Source organism: Brachypodium distachyon, chromosome 3, assembly GCF_000005505.3.
Source record: "Brachypodium distachyon strain Bd21 chromosome 3, Brachypodium_distachyon_v3.0, whole genome shotgun sequence".
NCBI lineage: Eukaryota > Viridiplantae > Streptophyta > Magnoliopsida > Poales > Poaceae > Brachypodium > Brachypodium distachyon.
Genome location: NC_016133.3, coordinates 8,042,768 through 8,053,186, shown reverse-complemented (window position 1 = coordinate 8,053,186; position 10,419 = coordinate 8,042,768). Strand labels below are relative to the sequence as shown.

General features: G+C 41.1%; 1 protein-coding gene across 1 annotated transcript; it reads right to left on the bottom strand.

The window, feature by feature from the left end:
* Window positions 1-421: 421 nt before the first annotated feature.
* On the bottom strand, window positions 422-8,293 carry LOC100841045. Its single transcript, XM_010235817.3, has 6 exons — window positions 7,877-8,293; window positions 5,223-5,555; window positions 4,377-4,532; window positions 2,304-2,608; window positions 1,663-2,215; window positions 422-1,263 (listed from the first exon to the last, which is right to left on the bottom strand). Exons 1-6 carry the CDS (start codon window positions 8,028-8,030, stop codon window positions 752-754), a joined length of 2,013 nt encoding a protein of 670 aa, XP_010234119.1. The 5' UTR covers window positions 8,031-8,293; the 3' UTR covers window positions 422-751.
* Between the last annotated feature and the right edge of the window lie 2,126 nt (window positions 8,294-10,419).

Here is a 10,419-nt window from a genome sequence, read left to right as displayed (position 1 = left end):
ATCTATAACAAGTGTCCCCGATTTAATCAGAGGAAGTGCTAGGGTAAGTGCTCCTGTGTCAAGGAGACGACTCAACATCTTCAGCGATGGGAACTGAATTTTGGGTGTTAAAACTTGGAAGTCGAACGCCGAGATAAGCATCTCCAACCGGCTCCCCAAAGACCAAATGGGGGGCGCCTGCGCCAAAAAACCCACCCAGGCAACTCCCCCGATTCTATAAAGTAGCCGGAACGGTCGAAGAATTTAGCCGAAGCCCCCAGACCGCACCCAACTCTCGGGAGGGCGATCAGGGGCGCATGGCCGATGATCAAGTTCAACTATGTACGGAGTATATCAGATCGATACAAAGAAGCTCCAGGATTCACATATTACTTGTACACATAAAGACTTGCAATAGCAAAATTCAGTGCACTTGCGAATATAAACAAAATAATGCAAACCGCTGCACGAATGCAATTAATCTGCCCTGCTATTATTACTTCCAGACACGAGTAAGCTGAGACATACTAAATTACTAACGCACAACAGAAGCTGTTCAGACAGGTAGAGACATGTGATAAGATGGCAAATAAAAAAGAGGAACTACACTTGTTACAACAATTCCACCAACAAATGCCCAATAAATACATCATCCGCCACCTAAATTAACGCATCTCCCCGTGTTCCTGACCTCTTATGAAACAGTTGCCTGGTTTACGCTGTCCCCAGACCATATATCGCTGCATCTATGGTTTCATGAATAATGTACAATTCACAGTCTCCTGTTCCTCTCCCTGTTCCAATCTGCTGATCCTAGAGACGAGGCCAATGTTGCTTTCCTCCGTTTTTGCTCATTCTCGTACTCCTTTTCAAGCCGTGCCTGCGATGATACCTGAATCGGATGCCGAGCAGCATTCCCGTGGGTCTGTCTCACTTCAAGCGTAGGGACCTTCTCAGGCCTGACAGGAGATGCACCATCTTCAATAGGAACAGGCCACCTGATAGGGCCTTTCCCTGGGTTGCTGATCCGTGCAGAATCATTCTTCCTATCTACTAATTTCTTGGAAGAGTGGCCATTTCCGGTTCGAGTTGCATCGCTATTCCGAGAGCCAGATGAACTCTCAGCTGTACCAAATGGGGATGAGGGCTTCCGGGCTTTCACCTTTTCAGGTGGTGACTTTGGCCACTTTATTGTCCCGTTGATGTATCCTTGGGTACTCCATTTTTCAGTACTTCTTCTCATATCACATAAGGTCTCAGCAGCACGCCATATCTTTGGTGATGCTGATCAGGGACAGTTCATATCAGCAATTTATCATCTTAAAAACATTGTGAATGAATACTACAAAATATGTGACCCAAAACAAAAATTGTAAACATGGTCAACTAGGAAATTGGAGTGCACATAGGTCTAGTAACATGATTCAATAGGCTTTTGGATAGCATGTACTCGCATAGGAAGATAAATAACATGGCCAAAAAGTGATATTGCATTGAAAAGTACATTAGGTTATCACTATACAACAAATATGTCTATAATGCAACATAAATCTCAGAGCGAGAATATTTGGTCAATGAAATAAACTCTGAACTTATCATAGTATTCCAGTTGTTATATAACAAGCTATATATTCCTTAGTTCTGGTGAAAAAAAAACTATATTCCTTAGTAACTGTGATATACCTTGTGGTGTCTTTAGAAGAGAGCGCTCACTGTCGTACTTCTGGAAGCTATCTGAGGAGCCCCCATAGTCCAGTGGATTCAGATGCTGCGGACCATGCTCGCTTCCTATTTTCCTCGAGTAAATATGTCCAAGGGATCCAGAAGTTGATTCCATGCAGCACAAGTTAGATATTCTGTCACATGAATCCGTGATAGATGATTTTACAGTATCCATTTCTTGAAGAAGATCATCAATTTTATGGACAGCTGAATCTTCATAATCTAGAGCAATGGGATATGATCCAACTCTCATCCACTGCCAATGGGAGTTACTCCTACTTGACCCATGTTTACCAGAGTCAACACTTGGTCGATAACCCCCAGCTTGTGAGTGTGACCAAGGAAATGGTGGCAAACTAGCTCCATGAATTGTTATGGAAGGCATTGCAGCTGAGCTCTCACTTCCAACCGATAAAAGAGAATCGAGATCATGTCCTTGGGGAAGTGTTAAACGGCTTAGCATATCCTTTGGACAATGAAGCATAGTATTGCAGACCTCAGTTTGTGAAGGGTCCTGGGTAGTAGTAATACAAAAAGAATCAAAGGAATTCTGAGGTGCTTCAGGACCTGCTAATGATTGAAACACTAATGATTTCACTTACCTTTATCAAAGAAGATGGTTTGTCACTACATTGGTCTTTGATGTCACAGCTGGAGGTGCTTGCTGAATGCAGCCTTGGACTAGTGCAGAGATTAACATCCTTTCCATGATTACGGTCCACGTCAGATAGCATAGAAAAAGCTTTTCTGACAGAGGCTAGGAGTTCGTCTTTTGTGTGCAGTACTTTCTTTCCTTTTTCTCTTCCTAAGCTGGAATACTTGTAAGTTCCATTGAGAAGTTCGCTCAATGAGAGATTCTCAATGTGATTTGTGATGTCACGGATATCAGATTTTATGCCATGTGCCCCTGAATAAACAGATAAATACTGTAAGATGACATGCAAGAATGTGTGATCAATGATAAGAGGCCAGGAAATGAACTAAGAGCATGGTTTTCCCCATTGCAGTATCATACTAGTCATCATGAAGGTTATTCATACATGTTAAAATCGGAAGAGAAGTCTTATGATGCAACTGAAAGTGGCGAGCCATATTGCATGGCAATGCTGAATCATGTACTTTAAACTAAACAACCACATATTCACTGCATGCTAGTCATGCCTGAAGGCTACACATATCAAAAGAATTTGACGACATCTGATAACGCCTAAGTAACTGGCATGTCATGATGCAGAATCCTACACATTGATAGAAAAAAAAATTGCATGTAGCACCCAAGAATAAACAAAAAAAGATACATATGGCATTAGCATCATGTTCATAGTAGTACTACAAAAGGAGATGCAAAGTTACAAAACAGGAACCAACAGTCAGGTTAGCAATATGTTTAGTTATAATGATGGTTTCTAGAATGCACGTGCATTTAGCTACTAATGTTTGAAAACATGCAGTGAAACTTCTCTATCTTTGAAAACTACTCCTCCGTCCCATAATTCTTGTCGAAATATTACATGTATCTAGACGCTTTTTAGGAATAGAAAAATCCATTTTTGGGCAAATTTGACAAGAATTATGGGACGGAGGGAGTAAGTAACTAATAACTCTTTTGGCTGGTTAGCTGGAAATGGTACCATTAGATTTGCAATGATAATTCGTTTCACGACATAAATTGTGTACCATCTTTTAGCAAAATATGCATATTGGAGAATGCAAAGTCAAAAATAATTGAAATGGAGTAAAAAAATAAATAGTAAAAGGGTAGCTGAAACCAGAACACAAGTGGATTGCTGCTTAAAAGGAAAAGTAATCCATGTAATTGAGATTTTATTTTTCAGATCAGACCAGTAAGATTTACTTTTCAGATCGTATACTTGAGATCTGATCATGAGCTGAAGGAGTGAAGGTTCCAACTGAAGTTTTTTATTTTCAACCATGAAAAGGTTGAATTGTGGAATCTTCTATATCTAAGTAGGAGAAACACACTACTTGGATTTCTCTCAACATGCAAGCATGCCACATCATCACATCATTAATTTGTTCACATCTATTTAGTGGGAAACTAATATCTTTTGCACATGCATTCATGCTACTTTCCATCAAGCCATATACAATAAGTGAACAATTTATCATAAAATTTCATTATATGTTTTCAATTTTGAATACTCTTTCGTTGCTACTTAATTTCACTCACGTATGTTAACTAAAAATTTCCGCAACAACGTGCGAGGCATCAGCTAGTTAAAGAGAATTCACAGAACCAAACAACTACTGTAGATAAAATTCAAATGAACTATACAGCTAGATTTTATTGCCCAAATATCATTTGAAAACTGGAATCAGTGGGTCGCTTTACTGAGAAAAATAAGTGGTGTATGCGAGCATAAAACCATATCTCAGATCTGGAATATCCCTTTCCTCTGATGAATGGACAGGTCAAAGGTAAGATGAACGAACATCTTTATATTTGTGGAGCATACGGAACATGGCCAATGTGTTATGTGCAGTATGCTGAGAAATCAAGAACTATGAAACGTATAAAATGGCCTAATATGTCTAAATACGGCATGCTCTAATGAGAAAGCTTGTATTATTAATCAGAGTACAATAAAAGAATAATAATTAGCGGTACACATTAATAAAAAAACATAATGTAGCTGCACCAAGTTACTACATACCAAGCATGCTGCTTCCCAAGAAACCGGAATCATAATTTCCTAAACCAGACTTTGATGTGAAACAATCATATTTAGATCTGGCACCAGACCTAGCATTCTTCTTGTCAATTCTTTTCGCATCAGAAATGCGCTTCTGCTTTAGCAACCGAGATTTTTCTGTGTACAATTAAGGTAAGCACAAATGCATTATTGTTAGAATACATAACTTAACATAAGCATTGACATTAACAGAGTAAAGAAAAGACCGCTCACACGATGTAGAGCTATATCAAATATGGATTTTGAAAGCAGAGGATGGCAAATTGTGATCCAGAATGGAATAACCACCTCAGGAATTGTAAAGAGTTGAGCAATAACCACCAGTGGCACAATATATTTCATTGGAAAAGAGTAAAAACAAGAAAAGCCTAACAATAATATTAACAAACTATGAATAGCAGTTAACTCCTCAGATATAAAATTGAAAAGCACAGGCTAAGCTCTTGTGCCCCATATTAACAAATTCATTTTCACTCATTGAAATCAAATGGTTGACCTTTCATGTGCCTATCTGTATAGAAGTGAATACATAGAAATTGTTAAATGAATATTTGCAGTGTATTACAAACTAGAGGTTCCAGGCAGAACATTAAAAACCGTAACAGGGAACTGCAACAGACACATGGTATTGATTCAAAACATGGTAACATGCATTTAGCCTAAAGCTAGAATAATGAAGCTCTGATAGGAAAGGTCCAGAACAAATCCACGAACGCATGCAAATTTATTTGGTGAGTTATAAAGGGAGAACTTCTGTTATGTCAAATTAGACACCCGCAAATGAAGAAACGAGGCTTCGTAATTTACCAGATGGTGTGCATTGCATCGATTCATGCACAGTCTTCTGTGACAACAAGTCATGGCCCTTGGCTTCAGTGTCTCTAGTGATTTGAGCTGGCTCTAGCTTTGGCCTTTTTGGGCAAGGTGGTCCATCCAACAACTTTATGGTCTTTTTGGTAAGAATCTTGCTATCTTGCTTATGCAAGGATTGAACAGTGACAGTACCAATGTAATCCCGTTTGCCATTGTTCTCAGACTTAATGCCACCAGCAACAGGTTTCTGCATAGAGACTTCCAAAGAAGTCCTTTTATTTTTATAACAAGAACTGCTTTCTGCGTTGTCAATATGCTGCTTCAGATCTGTCCATACATGATTTTGATGGATTAGTTAATCAGTCATCAAAATTCAACATACGCAAGATAAAACTTTTATGGTAGATGAAACATATGGCCAATATGCTTCCTATGTGGTAGCAGAAACTCTGGGACAAAACAAACTATGTGTTGTCAATGTGCTGCTTCAGATCTGCCCATACATGATTTTGATGGATTAGTTAATCAGTCATCAAAAGTCGATGTATGCAAGATAAGACTTTATGGTAGATGAAACATATGGCCAAAATGCTTCTATATGGTAGCAGAACATCTGGGACAAAATAAACTATAAGGGATATTGCTTCCTTCCTAGGACCTTGGTTTAAGGGCTTAAGAGCAGGGCTCCTCGGCAACCTGGTCCCAGGCTGCTTTGTTCCAAGGATCAATTGCCCGCCACGGAAAACAAGGAACATCTGCCCACACCTCGCTCCAACAAGGTGGAGGGCCTCCACTGGCAATCCAGTCTCCAGAATTCTAAGGGTCAGTTTCTACTCACTTATAGAACATCTGGCATCCGAACGCTGTTCCACAGACACCCTTTCCATTTGAGCATCTACACATTGTCATCCTTGGATGATATCCTCCATCCTAGCCTCCATTTTTGCCACCATCACAAAGAGGGACATACAATATGAAACCACTCCAGCTCTCAAGCAGTCTCAGGTTTTTCCATACTACCTCATGCACAAAGGTGTATCTGGCAACCTGTTCATGCTCCCTTACGCCTTCTCTTGAGCCATATGGAACAGAAGGAGCTAGAGTGGGGTTAGCACCTGGCATGCAACCTTGAACAAGCTTAAGACAATGCCCGAGTACTGAGTGATGCCTTGTCATATGATGGTTTACAATCTCTTTCTGATGTTCGGATTTGCTCCTAGGTTTTACAGGTAGTTCACCAGAGGCCAGGGCAGGTGGTGTCAGGTAGGCGTAGGCAGCAGGAGATTGAGAAACCAGAGAATTAAATTGGGTTGGGGAAGCATATGGGGAAGAGAGACTTCTCTTATTGTTTGAATAGTAGTGTTAGGAGGATCTAAACTGGGCAGGATATATGAATTGTACTTCTTAACTTAATCTCTATTTCCTACAGCTGGACTCCTGAAGCATTTGTTGCTTCTTGCTGAATTAGAGTTGGTGTCTGCCTGTGTAAAGTTGTAGCAAGGCTCATCAAGCTGCTCCTGATCTTGCCATGCCAGCCAGCTGACCATAACTCTTGCTTGACCTGCTTTACCTGGTCTCCTTATGTGAGTCCACTCTGAACTAGTTTGACACTTTGGTACAAAGGAAACCAACTAGTGAGCAATATAGCCAGTTAATCACTAGTGACATTAATGTACTCTTTGCCAAGGACCTTCAAATATAGAGCATTTCCCAAATGGCAATAGAATATTTTTCTTTCAGAATAGGCCACAATCAACTGAACAAATCACATCATTATTGTGATGCTGCAGTGAACTATGAGGTGTGCCTTCAATCCTTCATCGCAGTCCACATATCACAACCTCAAAACAACCGAAACTACTAATGTAAAGTATATGTACCAAGTTCTGAAAGCATCTACTAAGCAAAACCTCATGTCACAAGGTGTTGCCATTTTCAAGTCAACCCTCTAACAATCCAATTTTGTACAGACTGAAACATTTATGATGAAACAAAAAATGCTTCACTTACAAGCTAAACTATTGCCATAAAGAAAATACCAAAGAACACATTTATCAAGAAATACAAGTAACCAGTAGGCTTGCAATTCAACAACAAAAACTAAAGTAGCCCAATTTTATCAATCTAAAACAGCAATTATAGACCACCAAAAATAGGAAGCACTTACATAACACATGATAGACAATTACAGATGTGAAAACAGATGATTTGCGTCAAACTTTAAGGCATGTCAATTTTCAATACTGCATAATCCGTTGCCTCAAGGAGGGAGCACACGCAAGCCAATTAAGATAAATTGGGATAAATGAAAGTGTAGATAAAGTCTTCCATACCAAGTCAATCATTATATCCATTTAAAATCAGCAGTATAAATCCTGTGGTACTGTCTGCTCTGCAGAAATCAGGCCGGCCGATCACAAAACAGAAACCAGGTCCTCACCGATGTCTTAGCCGCAATACACATCTCTAATAAAAATGAAAATTACCTACTACCCCTAACAAATCACTGCAATATCCCCGCAAGAAGAATTCACACGGAGCACACAGAAAACAGGACAAGGAAAAACTGAAATGATTCCGAGATCCCCAGTACACAGCAACCTGCACTGCACGACCAAACAAAAACTGGAGCAGGAAGTGATTATTACCGCCGTTCCGGCGATCCGCATCTGCACAGCGCCTCAAGACCTCCCCGCCCGCGCCTCCTCCACCACCAACACCTCCGTCCACCCCCTCAGCCGACGAAATCAAAATCTTGCCGAAATCCACCTTAGCTGGCAGTGGAATCTCCACAGCATCCATCCACCGGCCCGAAACGCCCCTTCTAAAACGGCCGCTAGAAACAAACAAATCGCCGCTAAAAGTACCCCAAATCGGAGCCGATTCCGGCCGCACCGGCGCCGAATCGGGGCGCGGGAGGCGCCTGGGGAGCGGATTCGCCCGAGATCTGGTGGGATCGGAGCGGGCAGGGGGCAGAGGCGGCGGCGCGGTGTGGGGAGCGAGGCGAAGGGGAGGGGGACATCTAGGGCTTGGGGAGAAGGTGGGTGGGGGTGGGGGAGGAAAGGGAAAGGGAGAAGGGAAGGAGCGCGGAGGTATATATAGTTTTCGGGAAAATACAAGGTGCCTGTGGCTGTGGGGGCCAAACGGCCGTCTCACGCACTCACTGCCCAGGCGGCTATCCAATTCCCATTCCTCCAAGTCCCCAGCCCAGCTCAGCCAAACGAGGATTTCTTTTTCTCATCATCCGTTTTATTAATTTTTTGGGTTTCTTTTTTCTGGATATTTCCCTGGTTCTCTGCAAAGTTCTGGAGTGACTGGACGAGTGGATTCTGGATATCTCAGCTGTGATATCGTTTTGTGTCTTTCTTTTTCTTTTGGTGCTAGTATACGGTGATTTTTTTATGCGTGACTACACGGCAAGCGTGGGCAATACATTTCGTATTCTTTTACTAGATTGTTTGCTTGTTTTAAGAAAGACACGGAGACATGCAACACAATTATTGAAGGCAGAACTGGATTAAAATGATTTTTTTGGTGGACCCTTTTGAGGCAAAAATTCGGCGCTGGGTCGGCGTGGAAGCACCTCACCACTAGAGATGAAATTGAAATGAAATGGGAGAGAATAGCAGCGAGGCAGTGAAAAACGTCACGGGATAAAAGGAAGGCCGGACGAGAAAAGCACACTAATCCATTTCACGCCATTTTATTTACTTATATAGGGCTCGACCCGAACCTGCCAAGAACCGGACCAGGGCGACAAACCCTAAGGCTTTTTTTTTCTATTGAGGTCACCAGGTGGGACCCACAATTTATAACGTTGTTAGCCGAGCTAATTTCTAAATTATGGGTTTTATGATATAATTTAGTCCAAAAGTCCGGATTAAAAGTGATAAAAAATTCAAAATTGGTGTAGTTGATACCGGTTTGTGATTTTCTTTAATAGTAATAAACAACGACATTTATTATGCATCAGTGGGAGCACATGATATCGATATCCTGATGCTACCCCTTTTTTTCTTTTGCAAGATCCTGCGCCACCACCATAAACTCCTTGCGGACTTGTTGGCTCAACCATCCTCTCATTACGATGGAGCATATTCCTGCGAGTCTGTGACAGTTATGTAAAAGAGATATACAGTACATAATTGTTTACTATACCACACAAAGCATAGTTTTAATTAGCAAAGTTTGACTTGGTATGTTGCTTAGTTCTTTCCCATAGTTTTTGGCCCTGCAATTTCGTTTTTATGAAACCTTGGTCATTTTGGCATGGGGACCCATTCTGTGGTTATTAATTGTAGCATATCTTGATTTAATACATTCAACATTTTTACCTGAAGAAATAAATATTCCCCACAATGTGTAGTAGTATTAGCCAATTGGGCGTGACCTGGCTAGTGGCTTAGTATCAAGTTAATTGGTGTCTTGTTCAAACGGGAGATACCTAATCTTTGAGCTTTTTTATGGTACTCTATACTGTCTGCAAGAAAGTGAGCAGCATATAAAAGTCAGAGTTACTCGTAGAAGTATTGAACGCAACAGATGCTTAGAACTTGGTGAGAAAAGAGTTAACGCATTGCCAATTAATGCCAACACATCATATTCAGTTTCGAGGAAGTTGGGTCGTTGACTCCAAGTCTCCAACCCGATATGCCAGAGACACGTTGCTGGCTGGGCAGCAAACCTAGTCATGCCACCGAGAGTGAACTGATGGGGGAAGTAAAAGAAAAAGATGCTAAGTGACGACGAGCATACAAAGTCTACCAGAACCAGGAGGAGAAACACAGACCAACCAGAATCCCAGGAGATTGTCCCTGCACTTCTTATCTGAAAAGAATAATCGTCGCAAAGCAGATTTGCAAGAAATCCGGTGAGCGACAACCGCGTATAAAGCTGAGCTGGAGTTTGGTCGTCCACGATTTTCTTATGAATTGAAGTCGCTTTCCAAGTTTCTATCAGTTGTTCACGTAAGAAATCTAACGAGTTCTGTCAATTGCCCGCTCAAAAAAAAAATCCGACGATCGACTTTTTTTATGAGAAAGACGATCGATTATTTAAAGGATTAGTAATAGTGCACGTGCAATCAGTCAATGTAAACTACAGTATTATATCAAACATATTTCATGGGTAGATTTTGGAAGGGGGTGAGAGAAAGAAAGATGCCGCAATTTGATATGACAATACTCCATCC